Here is a 21279-nt window from a genome sequence, read left to right as displayed (position 1 = left end):
ATTGTTCGCTTGTATGTGTTGTTCTGGATCTACATTGTGTGTATATTTTAAAAGAAATAATGCAAAGGAGAGGTGATTGTGGTCACCATCAGTCAATTTAAGCTATATAACACTTCAACTTGCATTTTGTAAAACAAGTCAAAAGTCTTTGATTGAGCAGTTTACAAATATTAATTATCAGCGGATAAACCCGGATTTATCTCACCAAGCCTCTGTCAAAGCATATGAATCTCGATATAATGTGGAGTATTGGACTTTTATTTCCTTTCGGTTAATGAACTGAGCTGGGTCAAAATAAACATATACACTATCTAGGAAACTTTTCCAAATTCTCACTAAATATTTAATTAATATCTATACTGTTTACATTTAAAAAAGAACATATATACTATTCCATTTTTAAGCAACATCGTGTTAGGTGTGTGCGTAAAATCAGGGTACAGTGTTCTGGAGACTTGGTTTCTGTATAGTGATTGATTCGTCAAACTAATGATGGACAGTTATTAAAAACTAATTCAACCATTTGTTTAACTCTACCATTCAAAGTACACGTACGTCTGAATTTGGATGCTCGAATTTTGAAATAAGGGGTACCTAGACTTCGGCACGGACTGGCGGATAAGCCACGGATTTTCGCGCACACGTTACATATTGTCGTGGATTTTTTGTGTCGTTATTTATCAGCTATTAACAGGCTTTTTTGCATGACACATCAATTTCTGTATTGCTAGTGCTTGTAACATAGTTTTTATTCCAATTTATTGGCAGTTTGACGTATTTCTTGCTCACCACGTAAGTAAATCTGAAGTTAGCTTAATATAGTTATTTGTAACAATACAAACTCAAGCAAGTAAAGTTCACCGTGTTTCTAGTCAAAAAATACATCACAGATTGAGTTTTCATGAAAATGAACCGTAAAATCTTTTACATATGGTTCACCTTGATTGTGGTGACGGTGAGCATGGATGTCGGTAGTTGTTTATAAAATGTAAGTAGAAGCAATCAAGCGTTAACCTAATTGTGAATATTATATAACTTGTTTGTATTTAGCCATAAAAAGTTATATCCATCAGAGGTACCATTGTTTTGTACTGAAGTGACATAATTATGTAACGTATCTGAGAAAAAAAATATGTGAGTAACAATTGACGTTTATAGTGTTGTCCAGCGGCTTTCTGAACGTCTGCAGTAATAGTGTATAACACCACATCAAGTAGGAACAAAATCTTCATGAATAAAACGATCGGTGTTTCTTGTGAGAATGATGACACAACCATGTTTTTTAGTTAATACTGATTTGTGACGTGTCTGTTATAGGGTTCACAAATGAGTTATTATATACTCTTCACTCCGTTTCGGTAATACAGTTGTGTTACTTAGGAAGTTATGAATGAATGTCACTACTTGTTAATAAAAGACTTATAGGCACAGTCTGTTACTTGCTATTTGAATAACTTATTGAATATGATACTGAGAACAAACTTTAATTGTTTGTCTCAAAACGGATTTGTTGTTTTTCAGAATAGTATGAAGCTTATGGAATTTAGGATTACGGAAGATCGTGTGGAAAACCGGTTTACAAGTTTACGATAACTGTTTTATATTGCCTACTGCTATGCTCATTCATCTAATGAATTATTTAAATATAAATATAACAACCATACGCAGTGTCTTACATTATAAATCCTGTAAGTTTGTATAATTATGGTCTAAATAAAGCCAAAACAAATATTGACGCAGAATCATGTGACTGCATTACATTTCGTGGTTTCTCACAAGTTGCATACAACTGAATATGCATTATAATTTAAGATTGAGGGAGGAAATAGTATGAAAGATAATAGAAAGCAAAGAATTGGAATGACCTAGGTTATCAATAATAACTATACATATGTATATGCTTGAACAGGTCAAAGGTCATTTGGTGTTAGACTTAAGGGAACATAAAGGATGGGTGGTGTAATAGTCGAGTGAAGCTCAGAAGCATATAAGATAAATTGTGTGATAATTCTAGATGTAATGAATAAATCAGTGAATTAAGAACTAATAAGATAAGTGAAGACAATCTGAAGAGTTAACATAATTTAGCAAAGAAGTGTGAGTGGAAGGGTGGTCTAAGGATTACGTAATCCATCTTATCAAGGAACTAGCTGCATGAAATTGTCTAGTTCCATACTAATACTAACTTGATAATGGACGTAATCTGACAACGGAAAATATGTAAGGCGGTTGTTTAATCTGTAAGGTTTTACGTGGAAGTCGCATTATTGTTTTATTTGACTCGTTGATTCCTCACAATGAACAACGATATAACGCTAAGTTCTAACGACAGTTCGTAACTAATACAGTAGTACAAATTCTTAATTTTCACACACAATTATTCGTTAAAGCGATTGGTAAACCTCCCCATGAAAGTATGAAGAAGACGAAAATAAAAAATGAGAAAAAGTTTATTGATTTTTCATGACTACTAAAGTGGAAAGATAAGTTTACAAGTTGTATAAATAGTGGTATAAAATAAAGCCACAAAGAACTGTTAGTCGTAAACCTGCTGTCTAGCTGTTTATAATTCTTAAGTAAAAATTGTAGACTTTTCTCTCCACCTGATTCGCGAAGCGTTCACCATATTTCTCAACAATTTGTTGTTTGCACATTCTTTGGAGCCGTTGAAGTTGTATATATTCTTTACTCCGTCTCCGTAATGAAATTCCTGTGTTGTTTTGTAAATTGTGCGTATTGTCTAATTTCCATCTGCAGCAACACCTAAGAAGTTGATGAACTATGCAGTTTATATTTTATAATTTAAATAGCTTACCTGTTAGATTTCGTCTTTTAATATATGTCAGCAGGAGATGGCGGCACGGATATCGACACATATTAAACGTGCTACAATTGCATTCACAAATACTTACATCTACTTCGTAATGTTGTCCGCGGTCAAGCATAAACAACCACTCGCCGCTTTCATATTCTAAGTTAACGAAACGCATTTTTTTAAGTTCGTATAACACTTTGGATCTTGCGAATGGGGTCAACATATTCAGCAAGGGTATAAGACGCTGTGGAGCATCATAATTGTATGTTCGTCCACTGATTATTTGGTCTTCAATGCTTTTTCTAGAGAATGTCATTGAACTCCACTTAAAAGCCTTGTACATGCATTTGTGCAAGCTGTCGCTTTTGCGTACATATCTTTTTATCTGCCTATTTAATGACTCAACACGATTATTCGTGTTGTTACCCAAAGTTAATACACTGCCGTAAAAGGCACGCGCCCACATTGTTTTACGTGGCATCCAGAAACGTGATAGGTACTGGCCTATCACTCTGTCTCTGCGGTTTATTATTCTGTAATATTGATTAAATCTAGTGAATAAATACATTAAAAAATTACCTTCCGACCGTTTCTGAGGTTACCAGTCGAGTCAAGTAGGTTTTTAGTATTTTATCATTTGTCTAAAAGAAATTTTATGTAACCAACCATTGGTGTACCTTTTTCCGGACCTTCTGATTTACGTTTACGACCAAACGTGCAACGAAACACTACGAACAAGTATTTATATCTCACATCCTTCAACAATCTACTTTCTGCGTGAACATAGTGTGTATGGGTCATCTGAGAAAACATAGATTTATCCCATCATACTTTATGGAAATCCTTTAGCGCATTATCTAATTCAATCCAGCTTCTGAATCTCTTATTCAGCATAATACGTTGGAACGCGTCGCTTACGTTCACTGAAATTTCACTTGAGCATGAAGCACTAGAGACAACATACAATAGTTATTAAAAAAGGTTATTCCTTGAAAAAAATTAACTGAAGGAAGAACAACAAATATTTAGGACTTACCCTTCAGTTGACATTTCGTCTTAACTCACAAAAACTATGCGCATCTATAACCTTTTACGTTATTTTATCTTTCTTACGTTGTTTTCTGAACCTTATCAACAAATTATATATAGCTGTTGACTTTCACTACAGCACTTAGGACCACAGATCAAGTTTCGAAGGAATAACAGAGCTAAAGTGTGCACTACAAAACAGAAAATACTCAGTTAATGCTCTTAGCAGTTATTTAGTGTTTATTGTGCATCAAAAGATGACTTATATATGGAAACATTTAATACTCATAGGACCCAACACACACACGGCGATTGAAATACGGAATGCCCGCTTCCAGTCAGCGCGTTCAAGGTCGTTGAAACGAAACGGCGGACAGGTTTGAAAGGGATTACCGTTTTTACCTTGCCCTAGACTTCGTATGGTTTATTTTGACTTGACTCCGCGGTCTATTTGTATTTCAAATATATTACTTTTAATTGTGCTCATCTACTCCTGTCTGTTGTCAATCAAATATTCTGGTAGTTCTTAGTCAGTGCATTGATCTGATTACTTCTGATTATCACAATCATATATTGTACAACAATTATGCTTTGACAGACATCAAATATTTTTTTGTCCTTGTAAAAATTTCTATATCAGCGTTCTGATACATAAAAAGTATTTCCAGAGTCCAAATATAACTAGCACCCGATCAACCAGCATGTTTGACAATACAATCTTTACGAAATGGTACATATGTCTTCATAGGGTGTGATTCGCCAACTTCATACACTGACGCCAACCTTATACACTTCTCCAATGCTAGAAACACGCGACATGACCAGCAGATATCGGTAAGAAGTTGTGGTTTAGTTAATTAAGAATGTTGCGGAAAAGCCACTCATAGTGATGTCGTTGGTATTTTAAAAAAGAAATTCTGATTTATCGAAACTGAGTATCCACATCAACTATAAAATAGAAAATAGCATTCGTAAAAGATTTATCCAAAAGTGACTGTGGATTTGGGGGACGGCAATCAATAGACGGGCCATAACTCAAGAACGGTAAACCGTATAATTATAGTCTACCTGTCAAAATAAAGCTTATAATACGTGGAACAGAAATATGCATAGTCTAGTTAATTAACAATAAAAATATATGTATAAGAATAATCTATAAATGGATTCCAGCAGTTACCATTCACTATTCTCGTCGGGAAACATCAAAATCAAAGAGAAAATCCAGAAAAGAAGAGTTCATTGACATATTTGAAAGACAGTCGATATGACGATCAGTATATGTCTCAAACTGACTGATTGTTGTTAGAGATGTTTAACATGGCGTACTTGATCGTGATCTGGAGCAGACTGATAGCCGAACGCCTTGGACTAAGGTGTATCCAGTAGTACGAATGAGTTTAGCGTCAAATACGAAGACATAGAACTGTTTGTTTTGGATATCTCTTTAACGTTACAGCTCACTCCCTTCCTAGTGAAGTGGTGGTGACTTTTGAAAATAGCCAAACAGAAGCTTAGATTCAAGGGACCTAACCTTAGTAAACACAATTCTGATACCTTATTACGTCCAGCATCATACGGTCGTCGCTTTTATGCTTCAGGAAGTCACGGGATGCACGGTGAAAGTTGAAGATACTAACAGTTATCTTAAGGACATGGAAAGTGAGATAAAAAGAAATAAGTTCGTGTAGTATTGATGTCGTAATAGGTATTTCGCGCGCTTATCTTTGTAATTAAATTGATAGACAATCTCAAAATTGTCGGTTTGCCACCATGTGACCGAATTTTTATAAGACTACACATGAAAGTCACGTTACTGTATTTAATGACTTGTCCCATTCTGACAGCTGGGAATATGCTGTTCTGGACTTCTGAAGAACACGTTTTGGCTGAGGATGGAATAGAGAAAGAATAATGAACGAGATACACAGAGTGATCACGCTTATACGGCCAAGCCATACAGTACTGATTAGGTGTTCCCACGACCATCGTTCCCGGCCTTCTTTAAGTCTTATGTGTTGAATGTCAGTGTCGCCCATCGTATGTCCGGTTTTAAGAGTTGTGTGTTTGAGAGCCGATACCATGATAATCCTACACAGCAGTCATTCGAGCGTCTTAGAAATCTCAAAATTAATCTGAAGCACGTTGTTTTAGGCTTTGATAGAAACATACCAGTTCGCTGAATCTGCGCAGTCGCTTGTTTGTCGTCGACACTGGATAATATAGAGCGCTCAACAATTTACTTTTAGGAGGCGAATGTTTTGGATGTCAACGGTATGGTCGAGAAAGTCGAGGGAGTAGGTTAGGTTATTTCTGACTGTTTACAGCAATGTCTTTTAATCTACAAGAAAACAAGTTCTAGATGGGGTTCTTTGTCCAAACTTGCGATGAGGAAGTCATCAACATAGGAGCACAGAAATTTAAGACCTCTGAACATCACGAAATGAAGTCCTGTAAGTCTTTGATGGTGATACTGATTTCAGTAGTTCAATAAAACTAATGAAGTTAACATTAATATCAATGACTTGTAGAATTTTTTTCTGCTACAAAACCAAAAGACACAAATTTATTCAAAATGCCTCAACGATATCTCGTGTTTGGATTCTTATTATGGAATATCGTATTTTTGTTTAATTCTATCAGTACACACTGGACGACTGTTGTCATAGTAGAGCAAAGAGACCTTTTTTAAAGTGTGAAGATGGGGGATGTAGTGGTTCAAAATAATTTACCCCAACAAACAGGAAAAATATACAGTAACACGTCAACCATTGGATTCAGGTCGTTGAAATGCACACCAGAGGAATGGATCTCATATCAAAACGAAAAGTATATTCGAGCAACTAGTGACTGCGAACAAACAGAGCATGTGAATGACTTGACTAAATCGGTAAATTACTCTTTTATATTTTTTAGTTTATGTTCAGATTATCAAAAGCACTGATGCCATAACGAGGAAGCTACAGGCTGATTCGACGAAGCGGCTGAAAGAAAGACTTCATGATACCATTTTTTGGAAGCAGGAACTAGAAAGAGAAATAAATGACATCATCCAGGAAACCACATTTTTGATCAAAGAAAAAGATAGGCTGCAGAACGTTCTCTTGGAAACGGATCTTCCGCTGCAAATAGCAACTGAGAACCTGAATACACGAGAACGTAGGAGAGGGATAGATAAAGTTGCTGACCCTGTCGAATCGGAGTTATATATTGTAAGCTTCTCCACATTTCTTGTCAAAATTGTAAATTACTTATCCATTCGTGCAAAATACCGCCCGACAAACGTAAACATCTTTTTAAGTGTTTTGTAACACTCAAAAGAGTTCTTTTCAAAAATTTGAAGTTTTATTACATAGATAATGAACAATGCTTTTTAAAATTGGCATGTTACGTGACTTCTATGTGCGCAGCCTTGCATACTTCTTCGTCGGTTCTTCAGAAAACATAAACAATGCATGATTTTTTGGTGGAATGTGCCTAGAAAAGCGTGTTTAACAGAATCATTCAGTGATATTGATTCGAAAGTAAGTAGAGGCTCTTTTTAAAGGGACCAAGGTTGATACCCTTATCTTCCCTTGTAGTGAATTGTGCATCTAGCAAAATCATTTAAAACAGTTTTCACCCGTATTTTTGTGGATAGTCACATACACAAACTCCAAATCTTGACTTTTACACTATTTTTGACTAATCTTTGAAACCATTTGTTTATTTGTGAAAGGCTTCCAGCTGTTCACTTCTTTTTGAATAGTCGCTATTCTATTTAAAAATAACGTCCGTTCGTGGGTGCTGGCATTTTATTGATTAGTCTTTACGAGATCAACTTTAAAGTAAAATGTACCATCTTAAGTTGTAGGATATGAAAACCAAACTTTTAAACATCACTTGTTCGTTTATTACACAGTACAAGATTTAGGCTATCTATGGTTTTGAAAAATACTCAGACGTTTTGTAGCCATGAAATTGTAATAGGAGATGTCTTTATATATATTATTTGGAGTTGTAGAGTATAACGTTTAAATCATATATGAGGTCTAATAAGAGTCCATCGCTACTACACATCCGGTTTTTCACAGTTACGCATACTTGGTACAAAGTTACTGTTCAGTTTGTTCAATTCCGTTATTTCACGTAATCCATCGGATGTATTCGGGATGCCTTGGGTAACTGGTGATAGTTCATATATAACTCAAGCCCGCGCCGTTTAGTTTCGTTCGATGAATTACTATTTCCCTAATAATTTCTTTTGTGGCTTTTAACGTCTCATTTAAGTTATATTATCTATCAGATGTAGGTAATTTTTACTGTTCCGTATAGCCTCGTTGAACTGTTTTGTGTTTTTTGTTGAACGACGATGCCGCGGCTGAATGTTTCCGTCTCTTCTATAAACTGTTTGGCGTAACAAAACTATGGGATGCCTTGAAGGAAGTGGAACTCATACAAAACATCCAAAAATTGATTAAAAATGCTGTTGAACAAGCTGATAAACAGATTTGGTAAGCCCGATGTCGTAAAAATTACGCATTTAAGTTTTAATTGTAAGAGATTTCATTTTGGGTCGAGTGAAAGTCACATCGTTTCTTTTTATTTGAATTATCTTAAATATCTTATGACACAAATTGAATCGCAGCGATAATTTCCGACCATGTATGTTGCTTCCTGCTGAAATACAAAATTACAAAACTTAATGCATCGACTTCAGACTACAGACCGGCTGACAATCAAGTGATGGATTTAATCAGATTAGAATTAGATCTTACAATTTGATGAGGTATCGATCCGAAACACAGATCTAATAGCACTTTTTTTGTCCACACTGTGGTTTTAAATTCTGATAATCAACTAAACTATCATTTGTCTGTCGTTTTACTTACGTTGATTAACAATTTTCTCCAAACTTCTTGATACGACAAAGTCTAAGGATCCTGTCTCGAATCTCTTGCCAACAATTTACACAAAATACAAACAAGCAAGAAGCTTATCAAACAATTTATTTAAACTTAGACGAGTGTGAAACTCCTAAACTAACTATTCATATCCAAAATGTCTTGCTAAAGTTGTATGAAAATATAGACACTGTGCTTTGCCGAAATCCTTAAATTCATGGTGTGTTTGAACTAATAATATTAGTAACAACTGTGAATGCCTGTTAAGTTTTATATTTTGGAAAGTTATTTACCTGTCTTGATTGTTATATTTGCCGTTAGATCTAAGGAATTTTCGAAATAAATCGTCAGATGTTCCAACTAGTTACTTTTTTGAAAATTTAAACAGAATACCAGATGAATTTTTTACAATAATGATTACATAGTTATCTCCATTCTTAATCCTTCCAAATAGTTTTGGACTTCAGGAATTTTTAATTGCATAATACTTACGCTACATGAAGTATTGTAGAATATTTACAAACTGCGTCATATACATACATTTTAATGTAGTTGCATCGCTTTCCATCTGATAATAAAGGATTGTAAAGACAATCCGGCCGTTTATCTATCCTATCATGAGGTGAATAGTAATCAATTTCGTGATAAGTTGAAACCATTCTTTTAAAATCGCTCTATTAAGTAATCCAGTTTATAGACATAAAAAGTGAAGCAACACAAATGCATATAAGTAAAACATTACCACGTTACTTAAATAATTGGGCATAATTATCCCTAAAATTTTAACCCATTTGTGTTTTAAATCAATCGAAAAATAAATTTCGCGAGGTGGAAATTTTTGGTTCAGTTATCAAGAATTCGATTTAAGCATATTTTTGTTCTTAATGTGAATTTTGTTTGAAATTTCCACCTAGTATCTATGCTGAAGACTTGCCAATGATAAATTTGTTGATTTAAAAGCCTTAGTATTAGTGAGTTATTCTTGTAAAATAAACTATGAGCAGTAACAGTGAAGTAAACATATTAAAAATGTATTGGTTGGGAAACTGTTAGTTAAGTAATGTGCAAAACAGATACATCTTAAAATTCAGTTACCTAAAAGAACTCTAAGTTGTTGTCATATAATTCACTCAATACAAATTAATATATGTTAACTTAAGTTTGTTTTGAATTCATGTAAAAGCTCAACTGATTTACATTTTCAGAAAGAAAATTGACTGGTTATTACATAATTATGAATAACTCGGATAGTTCTGTACAAAACTCTAAGTTAACGAGGGTTTTTGTAATTTCATTTTCATGCACATGCTTCTAGTCAGAATCGTACAGTCAAAGAAGCATTAGAACTCAATTGGAGTGATAAGAAAGAAGCTGAAGAAATTGATTCTAAAGCGGGAAATTTGAAAAATTGTTCAACAAATAAACAGTTTTATGCTGGAGTTGCATTATATCAGGTAAGTTAAAAATAACTTTGCGGAGACATATACATGAATGAACTTCTGTAAATCTATTTCATCAGCGTATAAATATTTAGATTAATTGCAAAGGTTACCAAATGATTCTTCTAGAGTCACATGTTTCGTTATTTCAGGAAAATATGTCGACTGTTGAAAGTTGGGCAAAGGATGCAAATGAAGTGATTACACGTGCAGAATCAGAACGTCTAGCTAGTATTGATTTGCGTTCCTTGATATCTAATTTAATTGTTGATACGTCACGTGACATGAGACAACAGTTTGATCGTGTTAATGCTGCTTTCCAAGATAACTTAAATCAACTAATGGCAGCTAAAGCAACTTTGGAGGAAAACTTGAAAAATGTAGGTCTCTTTTCTAAAATGCTAATCTTGATCAGTTTTCACTGATTACCTATATGTTTAATATTTTGCAGTAATTTTTCTTGATTATGATGTCACATCCAAGTTAAATGAGTATTGTAACTGATACGTTGACGGAAATGTTGCACTGTATTTATTGTCAGTCAACGGTTTTATTAGCTCAAAAGAGTTACTTTATTATTCAATCGAAATTAGGTTTCTTGCTAATTAAATTTAATTGTCCAAAGGTGCGAATCAGTGTATCCGCTTTGTTGTTCGTTTGTTGTAATGAAAAAAACTAGTCATTCGCTAGATTGATCTATACTCACAATACAAGTACAGAATTTTATTAAGCAGGAATCGAATCGTTGACTGTTTGAATTATGGATTTATAAATCTTCTATTGCTAACATTGTTAGGAAAACAGCAGTGCATTGAAACAAAATATCTGGTGTTCATCTAATCATATGATCTATATTTTGAAATTTTGTCCATCCACTTTATTTAACAAGACCCACTTGGAGCAATGTATCAGCTCTAATGTGTAACACTCAACTTATCATAAGAATACCATTTCTGGTTCCTAGTCTTTATTAACCAAGCAATCAAGTTTAGGGATAGTTTACATCACATAACAACATAAACTAAAGGACTATTAGAATTCAAGACGCAGTAGACAATTCTCACATTATAGTTGGAAGTTTCTTAACAGTACACTGATATGACGCTAAGGACCTTTAGTAACAGCGTTTCTTGCTTGCCTCAAAATTTAATCAGTTGGAATCCAGTGGCTCGTATTTCCAAATACTTTCTGTCTAACATGACTATTGTCCAATGGCATTTATTATTATTGTCTAAATATCCATATAATTTGGAGCCATTAGTCACAATTGCTTATCAGAACCATTAGAATTTACTTGAAATCCATGGATTAGTAACCGAATAATTCCTAAACAGAATTGAGTTTGAAACACTCATTTTTAAAGGTCAGCCATATCAGGAGTGTAACAGTCATCTTTGGTGGTGTTAGATAATCGTTAGACTATTTCGCAAATCGATTAATGATGGAAATATGAACCGTTTGATTCTGATTCAATGATCAAAGCATCTTGGCCTTGCAACACAATCCAAACTTCAATGATTAGATTTTGAATATATAACCTAAGCATTCTTCACTAAGTATTGGTTCTTAACAGTTCCTTAGTTTATTTTACCGTGTTAGTAAAATTATCACCGAACTGAACTTGTGTCCATGAACGAACAACATGAGCATGTACAAAATCCACATATATTGGATGATGTTCAGGTTTATTTTAGTAACTATTCATTACATTCCAAAACTCATTTGATACAAAAGTCATCCAATATAAGCTTAGATATTTACAGATGGTCTATACATTTACGAGTATTATTTAAAAAGAAACCTTCCTTTTGAATGATTGACTGTATATTCATCAGCAACTTTATTTCTTCCAAAATATTTTGTACTAATTTTGGTAGGTATTACATAAAATTTCAATGTTGGAGCATAATTTGAATGAATTAAAAGAGGCTATCCGAGCTAAAGATGATCCTTTGATGAATGCACAAACAAGATTGCATCTACGTACATTTAGACCTAATATGGAACTATGCAAGGATCCAGCATCTGTAAGGTATGTCTAGATTAAAACAACCTATTATTCTGATCAAAAGTTTCAAAAGAATAGTGAAATTTTTAGAATATAATAATTTGTTCTTACATGCATTCAAAATTACTTTTTTAACTTTGTTGACTGAGAACAAATTGCATTGATTATTCCTCTAATATAATATTGTGCAGCAGTTCATTCTATTCTACTTTACGGCTGCGAAACGTGGCCACTAAGAGTAGAAGACATTCGTAAGCTACCAGTATTTGATCATAGATGTCTTAGAAATACTACTCGCATCTACTGGGATCATCGGGTAAGTAATAGTGAGGTTAGACGCAGGGTATTAAGGAATTATGGCAAATCAGTTGATGAGAATGTGAATCTTCATCGACTGAGCCACGTGTTACGTATGAATGAACACCGATTACGACAGCGCGCAATACTGACTAGTGTTAGAGACGGTTTGAAGAAAGTTAGGAGTGGTCAAACGAAAACATGGCATTAGTCCTTAAAGTCACTAACTTCTGGTCTGAGTCATGTTGGTAGACACAGACTACTTGGTTGGGGTTCGCGCGACTATCGTGGCCAATGGTTGGAGACTGTATGACATGGCCCAGAATCGATCACAATGGCGTCGGTGTATACAATCAATGTCTTCCCTTAAATTGTGAGATATCTTTCTTTCTACTAACTAATTATTTCTTTCTGTATTATATCCTTATACACAATCTTTCTTTTATACATTACTACCATTGAAGTAAGTACTTCTATGAATTTAGTGTTCATCTTGTTGTGCTAATGAGGTACGGCAACTTGGACCGATGTATGTATATGCCTGGTCCTACGTTGTAGCTGACCGACTATCATATCATTTAACTTGCTTAAAAGGTGGGAACCTTGGTGTTTGGAATAACAGTTTCACTCTTCTATTTTAAGAATTTGATTACTTGATTATATTTAAAGACTTACACATACATATAAACCATTGTTTCTATTATACTAAAGTTCGCTGTATGTATCTCTATCTTGAAACTATTAGCAGTGAAACTGCCTTTACTAGCAGATCTGCTTTACATTTAAAATAAAGGCTTACTCCTTGAATCCTACATTCCAAATTTGATCAGATAACTGTTGACCATCTAAAGTCCAAAAATGATTTTACAATGTGATCATATGAGCTCTCTTAGAATGGACCCCAGTAGACAGTCGTTTGTGCGCTGTCCGACTAAACGGAACAGTAAAGACTCGGGAAGATAGGGACATTCGTCGTCGCCTCTCCCTACTCCCCGACTGACCGCAGCTTGTATAATGTAAATGAAGAATTTTACAGAAAGCTCTCCGACCTTCTCCGAAAAGCTAGGCGCTCTGATGTAGTAATAGTGGCAAGTGACTTTAATGCTCAAGTAGGTAAACTAAGCGATAGGGAAAGACACCTAGGTGGATCTTATGGTGTCGTGGCTCAAAGAACAGATAATAGCTACCGTCTGTTGCAGCTATGCTCAAATAACCGCCTGTTTCTTGCAAATACTAACTTTAAGCATAAGCAAAAATATCCTTTATCATGGCGACCCCCTAATTCGTCCCAAAGTTGGACTCAAATAGATCACATCGCTATCAGCCACGGATGAAGGGGCTCGATAGAAGACTGTCGCTCATTCTAGAGCACATGCTTGGATTCAGATCATGCTCTAGTGCGAGCGCGTATCTGTCTGTGTCTTACTAGACGTAGGAAAGACGCTGCAAGGAAACCTCTTAGGGTCCTACCCAGTGATAGTCAAGCTAAGAGCATATTTCAGGAACAACTGGGAAAACAGTTAGGCAGCCATGTATGTGATGCCCACCCCGAGGCAGCATGGAATGACATCTGAAAAGCTGTGGAAACAGCAGTGATATCTGCTAGTACGGTAAACCAGAAGGTTATGGAGCATCACTGGTTCTCAGCAGCATCTACCGCACTGATAGATGCTCGAAAAACCATCCCATTTGGCTTTGAACATGATGAAGAGCGGAGTCAACTTAAGCGCATGCTGATAAAAAGTCTACGAAGTGATCATGAACAGTGATGGGTAGCGAAAGCAAGAGAGATGGGAAAGGCAGCGGCAATAGGTAATAGCAGACAATTGTTCAGACTCGTTAAGGAAACCGGTATTAGGAACCCGACTGTTAGCGAAACAATCAGATCAAATATTCACACTACGTCAGGTTCTAGAACACAAACACACATTCAGACGCCCCACAATCGTAGTATTTCTCGACCTTAAGGTGGCATTCGACTCTGTTGATCGTGAGGTTCTATGGAAGTGTTCGTCATTGAAAGGAGTACCAAAGAAGTACATTAGCCTTGTAAAGGCTCTCTACTCGAACACAACTGGTCGAGTGAGAGCTTATAGTGAACTGTCATCAGAATTGATTACCTCAAGTGGCGTTCGTCAGGGCTGTCCACTCTCCATTCTTGTTTAACTTTGTCGTTGACGTGCTTTTAGAGATAACACTCTCCTCGTCTAGATTTCCAGGAGTTGAACTTCTACCGGGAGGTGCACTTGTTGACTTAGAATATGCCGATGACATAGTTCTATTTGGTGAAGACGCTGACGAAATTCAGAGTCTTCTGACCACTCTAAGCAACAATGCAAGCATGTTCGGGATGCGATTCTCCCCTCGAAATGCGAAATGTTGCTTTAGGATTGGGTAGCATTGACACCTAAACTAATGATAGGGAGTGAAGTAGTTGAGAGTGTCGACCGCTTCACTTATCATGGAAGTCTCATCAGCCCTTGAGGTCTGGTATGTGACGATATCTCAGCACGGATACAGAAGGCTCGACCAGCTTTGCCAACTTGCGCCACTTATGGCGTAGGCGAGATATCCGTCTATCAACCAAGGGACGTGTTTACTGCGCAGCAGTTCGTCCCGTCCTACTTTATGGCAGTGAAACATGGCCGGTAAGAGTAGAGGATATTCGTAGGTTACTAGTATTTGATCATAGGTGTCTTCGAAATATTGCTCGTATATCCTGGGACCATCGAGTAAATAACGCAGTTGTTAGGAAACGGGTACTAGGTAAGGATGGCAAATCAATTGATGAAGTAGCGAAACTTCATCAGTTGAGATGGCTGGGACACGTGTTACGTATGCCCAACGACCGACTACCTCGACGTGCTATGTTCAGTGGTATAGGAGTAGGTTGGAAGAAAGCTAGGGGTGGCCAGATCAAAATATGGCACAAATCCATGAAGTCACTGACAAGTGAGCCGAACCATGTTGGTAGGTGTAGACTACCTGGTTGGGGACCGCGAGATGATAGCAACCGATGGTTAGAGACCCTGAACGACATGGCTCAAAATCGTTTGCGATGGCGCAGGTGCATCCACTCTTTGTGTTCTCCCAAATTCTAATCTTCTGAATTCTTCATGCCCCTTTTTTCTCTTTCCAAATTTATTTCACTGTATTATACTCCTTAAATAACATCTTCAAGCCCCAATGTTTCCGATTACTGCTTATACTCTTACTACCTCTACCACTACGGAATTTGAGTCGACAACTGCATCTCTGTGCTAATGTGGCATTGCAACTCGAACTAATGTACGTACATACGTAGTTCTACGTTGTTACTGACTGACTGATATATGACTCCGAAACCGTTGGCAACTGCTGACTAACCTATAGTCGTTGTTCATCCTTCTTTTATAGTATGAAACCTGACAGGAGACTATATTGACGTTGATAAACATTTATATGCAGATATGATTTTATTTGTAACTAATAACTACTGGTCAAATATACTTAACAAGTTGGAATGTGGTTACTAGTCCAAGTGAATTCACACTAAAACGCACCATGTTTGACAGTTGCAGAAATTTATATGAACAATTTTAACTAGGTTTTCTGCCTGACAATTAACAAAACACGATCAACAACAAAAGTTTTACATGCTATTCGTATAGCTTATTGGTAATGCTGCCGACTGTTGGGAGATCTGGATTTCAATCCTGTAGGTACTGTAAATTCAGTTAATCACCCTTGGAAACGTTACAATGTGTTTTAAATGTTTATTAGATCATGAGAAGAGCTTCAAAACACTTATAGATAATAATTTTTATGAAACTTTGCTTTGTCCCGTCTTCAGAAAACTGAACGATGTAATAACAACTTAAACAAATGTGAAGGGTTCCGTATAATAAATTTAGACAACTTCAATAGGAAGTACAATGGAGCAACTAAGCATAATCTTCAGTTACATATACGAAACGTTGATTTTTTGTTAAACTAGATGATTTATCATCGAAAAAGACTTGAATGTTTAAAATCTGTTTTAATCATATTCCACAAGCTCTGAAACATTTATAATAGCATGGTATTCAGATCACTCTACATTCAACAGAAAAGTCGATTTAAATACAGGGAGACAACTCGTGTGGCCAAGTTAGTCAGTCCGTTGGTTAGAGATTAACTCGATAAAATAGGCAAACCTTTCAGGACAATTAATTAAAAATGTGTTCTCTAGATCGGAGTGATTCGACAAAAATATAACTATTCTAAAATTTTCACTTTTATTACAAGAAAGATTATGAAAATTTAGTGATTAAACTATCTGTCTCATGAAATCCATTATCAACAAAAGAAGATTATTGAAATAAACTGGAAAAACGACGTGTAAATGTGTAATTACGTTTAAGTATCATTCTAATTTCTCAACTAAATGAAATTAAAGGAATATTTTTTGGATGAAGTGACTTTTGAACTTCGTTTATTAATTTTTCTCTATTCTTTACTTTTCCGACTACCTTTTTGTAGCTTAGTTGAAGAAGTTAATGTATTAGGTCAATCTTTAGACGAATTACTACATCAATATTCAACAGTGGAGAACAAGCTTAAAGATCTACATGATACACAAATGGCACTTGAAAAAGAAATCGAATTAAAAACAGAAACTATTCATTTGAATCAATTTGGGTGTATACCTGAAAGAACATATTATCCATCAGCTGTGCGTCTCCAAGGATATTAATTCCAAGAAATTATTTTGAGGCAAACACAATGCAGATTTGGTATTATATGTTTCGCCTAAAATTACTATTCAATGGCGATTAGGTGTTTTGAAAGAGTGACAAAAGTACTTCTTTATTACGAAATTCCAGTTATGTTTGACATATTCATATATTATTGTTACATCATTTCCCTAAATAATTATTTTACTTTGATAGTAAATAAACATTACTTATTCATCTGTTGTTTCTGAATTTATTTTACTGACTTTTATCGAGTTCTTAAATGGTTTTCAGAAAGGATTATTAATGCTTCATGTAGTATCCATATTAAAATGTACAAATGAATGTCACGAGATACTAATTTCGTTATGAGGTGTTCGTTTATTTAGTTTATGGACCATGATGTATACATTTAGTAACAAATTCTGGTAAAATGGCATGTGTCTGCATACGAATTCAATCACGTAATCTAGTTTATCACTAATTTACTTATTACTGACTCAATAACAACAAGAAATTTATTGATTAAGTAAAATATATCACATTTTCTACAACCTAAATTTATTTCAACAAATGAAATAGAATACAAAATGCAAGTCAAATAGTCATTTTAATGTACAGTAAGTTTCAAGTTGATTTATATTCTTAATTGTCTTTGAAGGGTAACTTTAACTCTGTTTGTAGATTATGTTCAAAAGAAAACAAATGTGCATGCAATAAATTGAATCACTATTCTTTGAAGACTGTGATTGGGAATACTGTTCTAAACAAACCAAAGAATAACAATATAAAGGCTATCCACTACTTAAAAAAAACATAAGAGCAATCATAAGATTCAGTGATTCATTTGTCTCAGATCCGTTCCATAATATTTTATTTTGATTCATTTTCATATTTATGATAATCATTAGTTTGCAATTTTTACTCCTGGAAATCTAAAATAAAGGAGTCTGTTGGATAATTACCATCACTCAAAACAATCTACTTTTAAGTGCGACGTAGAACACTAATTAATGTCATAGAAGATATTTCATAAGTTGCTTAATCAGTTTTTTACTACTTCGGAAGTTGTAACCTACTATCGCAAACGAATGTGGTTAACTAAGTTTTATACATTTTCAAATTTCACACCCCTAGTTTGGTCTAGAATAATTTTTACAGAAGATAACCCATGCTCGTAGTCACGAAAATTGATTAAACTGTGTTCGTTATTCTGATGCAAACCAAAACTTTAAAATATTGTCTTGGAAGTCGGCTATAGCTTCAATTTTGTTATAGTTAATTCACAGAGTACGATATTCTTAAATAAGGAAAAACCTGGTTTATATGTCCTACAGTAATTTACAATGGCAAACGCTCCTTGCATAGTATATGTATTTCTTATTCTTGAGCCTGTAAGCTGGGTAACACACAATCCAATTCTAAAGAGTCAAATAAAGTTTAGGCAGTACTCAGATTGTCATTAGCTCCAATGATGTGTTCGTACAGAACAGTAAGAAAGTCGAGTATACCTCAAAAACAATCTCTAGAAAGTAACCATTTCAAGTAAATCATGTTCACACATGTTGGTGCCTCCGTTATTTTTCTTACTATCGGAATACTTCAAAAACTTGCTTAATGTAGCACATTACGTAAATAAACCATAGAGCCATCCAAGTACTCAGATAAAACAGTGCAACCTATTGCTATACAAAGTGGAATAGAATACAGTCGGATATATTTCTGTGACTAACCATGTGGATGAAAACGAACCAGTGTAGATTAGATAACCGTTACTGAAAGTCTTACTCCTAAATGCCGATTACTAATGGGCAGAGTGGATTATCTTCAGTTTCTACAAAGTCTAAAAATGTGCCATAGTTATGGTGTAAGTATGATTCAAAGATTTCAGTCAAATGATTTTAGATGACGATAGTTTGGTATTATTACATTACTACAATGTTTATTATCGGGATACTTCAGGCAATATGAAAATGTGTGGATGTGGTGTAGCAAAGATTGTTAATACGAACTAATGTTGATCTAACCATACATCTTTTAGGTTTTCAAACGACATTGTAGGGCCAGTGAGATATCACAGGGTCTTAGACAAATCATCCGTCAGCCGGGCCACTGAATGTCGAACAGTTCACCAGCCCTCATCAAGGTCAAAGAAAACCAACACGCATCAGTTAATTGCACGCTATGGACTGGTTTGTGCATCAGTGGTCACACTATGTTCCCTGTACCAAATCTTACTAAAATATTTCTGTAATAACATCATTTTTTTGTACGGTTGTCAAAGCATTCATAGTACCTGAATACGACAAAAAGGTGATCCACGTTAGTTAATAACCGTGAGGTGTGACTCGGGTAGGTACCCAAACATTCGACATAGATCGTCTACGTTGGTGACCTACAACACTATGGACTGTATGATGTCAGAGCGATTTATAAAGCATCTGAACATATATAGTTAAATTTATGTTATCAAAATTCAAGTGACTGTGTGTTAAAATTCTTCTGGCTTATCCGTTTCTGTTAGTGAGTTTACTGCATTTGGCGTTATTCCATTCAGTAGTTATACATCAGCAATATGTAACAATCTTAATTCATGCACTTTTAGCTTTCTTTCAGTTCCAGTTACTAGAACCTAGTTAAGTTCCCCACTTCTTCACCCACAAATAACAAAGTAATGAACGTGATCTGAACAAAACGTATAACAAACCTAAAAAAGATTTCTCGTTTTTACCGAATGAATAAGAGTTAAACGTAGCAACTACTCAGAAGAAAATATTTAAGGTCTTAAAATCACTTTTTGAACGGCAGACTAGAGTCTGTCGACAAGTGATTCTTTGGAAAACATTATTGATGTAAGTTCGAAATCCTGACTTGTTGCTTCTTGTCTTAGTGGAATAAGGTTTGTTATTAAATTTATTATTATGAATAATGTTATGCAGAAAAATATTTGGTGGGTTCTAAATATGCTAATGAAACTTAGCCATTTGGGTTTAAAGTTTTTTGTTTCCCAGTTATTTGATTATGACTTCCGGATTAAAATAATATTCATATTTCGTTGAAAGTAGAGCTAAGAATCCAGATTCACTGTTCGTTAAAGATATCTATTTATCAATCCACCAGGTATGAAGAAAAGTGGTGCTTTAAAGTTTACCAAAACTGTTGTTTCAAAACGCTGAAAGCTACTTATAAAGTTTTTATGTATTGCTTGTCGAAAGAATGGTAGAAAATACAGAAATTTAATTGCCAAGGTTTGGGAGCTACCCACCTTGTAGTCAACTAGTCAATCATTCCTAAATCGGATGTAGCCATGTTTGAATTATGTTCAGGGTTAATGTGTTAGCAACAAGACATATACTTTATTTATACAAAATGAACTCATTTTCTCTGCAAAATGCTAAACGTGGTACGGTGCATCCAATTACGTACGAAACACCACCAACCAGTAGTTATCTTGAGCATCAGTGATTGATGATTTGAAATACGTTGGAATACCACACTAGATGGTTCGAAAGAAAGTACTTGTTAAAACTGTAAAAATATTCTAAAAGTTCTTGTATTTGGGATTTCAGTCGTAGAGATGAAGGTAATCGACAGTATTCACGCTTTTTTAGTGGCACATAGAATAGGTAATGAACTACTCCAAATGCTGTCAAGTATATTTGAAAATTTGATGCCTAATAATATCTTGACTGCAACTCAAATGAGATGAAAGAAACCAAGTATTAGCGGTTTTCTTGAAAAATGAATGTCAATTTGATTGTTATAACAGAGTTACATTTCTACAATTTAACAGCACCACGCGAAATTCGGAGACACTACAGTAGTAGGATAATGATTTTAGTAGCATCGATATATATGTGTGCCTGGTCCTATGTTGCAGTTGACTGACTGAAAATTAAAAACAGATCCAAAATACTTGCGTCATCTTTAAGCAGTAACCATCAGATTTCTATTATTTTGGATAAACATCAACTTAGATAAGATGTGAAAGGTGAATGAAGTCATATGCCTGTTCATATTTGATTACAAATCTTCAAAGGTGTTAAGCAACGCTGACAAGATTTGAAATCAAGGTCACGTCACCAAAGATAGCCCAAATAATCCAATTTTGTTGAAA

The 21279-nt window shown here is 34.9% G+C and overlaps 2 protein-coding genes across 2 annotated transcripts; one reads left to right on the top strand and one right to left on the bottom strand.

The window, feature by feature from the left end:
- Nucleotides 1-545: 545 nt before the first annotated feature.
- Nucleotides 546-4184, bottom strand: ZSWIM3_1 (Zinc finger, SWIM-type containing 3). Its single transcript, XM_051211478.1, has 3 exons — nucleotides 3493-4184; nucleotides 2816-3456; nucleotides 546-2779 (listed from the first exon to the last, which is right to left on the bottom strand). Exons 2-3 carry the CDS (start codon nucleotides 3381-3383, stop codon nucleotides 2556-2558), a joined length of 792 nt encoding a protein of 263 aa, XP_051071542.1. The 5' UTR covers nucleotides 3384-3456; nucleotides 3493-4184; the 3' UTR covers nucleotides 546-2555.
- Nucleotides 4185-5709: 1525 nt separating this feature from the next.
- Nucleotides 5710-17387, top strand: TEKT4 (Tektin-4). The gene is made up of 8 exons (XM_035731421.2): nucleotides 5710-6294; nucleotides 6485-6731; nucleotides 6769-7053; nucleotides 8264-8334; nucleotides 10040-10178; nucleotides 10316-10543; nucleotides 12041-12195; nucleotides 16969-17387. Exons 2-8 carry the CDS (start codon nucleotides 6543-6545, stop codon nucleotides 17180-17182), a joined length of 1281 nt encoding a protein of 426 aa, XP_035587055.1. The 5' UTR covers nucleotides 5710-6294; nucleotides 6485-6542; the 3' UTR covers nucleotides 17183-17387.
- Nucleotides 17388-21279: the final 3892 nt, after the last annotated feature.

The sequence above is a fragment of the Schistosoma haematobium genome, chromosome ZW, assembly GCF_000699445.3.
Source record: "Schistosoma haematobium chromosome ZW, whole genome shotgun sequence".
NCBI lineage: Eukaryota > Metazoa > Platyhelminthes > Trematoda > Strigeidida > Schistosomatidae > Schistosoma > Schistosoma haematobium.
The sequence above is the reverse complement of the archived record's forward strand: the minus strand, read 5'-3'. Positions and strand labels throughout refer to the sequence as shown.

Coding starts and splice junctions, on each gene's coding strand:
- ZSWIM3_1 (XM_051211478.1), bottom strand. CDS start 3,383: ATGTATTTATTCACTAGATTTAATCAATATTACAGAATAATAAACCGC. Junction 2,780..2,815: donor TAAAAGACGAAATCTAACAG/GTAAGCTATTTA, acceptor TAAACTGCATAG/TTCATCAACTTCTTAGGTGT.
- TEKT4 (XM_035731421.2), top strand. CDS start 6,543: ATGGGGGATGTAGTGGTTCAAAATAATTTACCCCAACAAACAGGAAAA. Junction 7,054..8,263: donor TCGAATCGGAGTTATATATT/GTAAGCTTCTCC, acceptor GATGCCTTGAAG/GAAGTGGAACTCATACAAAA. Junction 10,179..10,315: donor CTGGAGTTGCATTATATCAG/GTAAGTTAAAAA, acceptor TCGTTATTTCAG/GAAAATATGTCGACTGTTGA.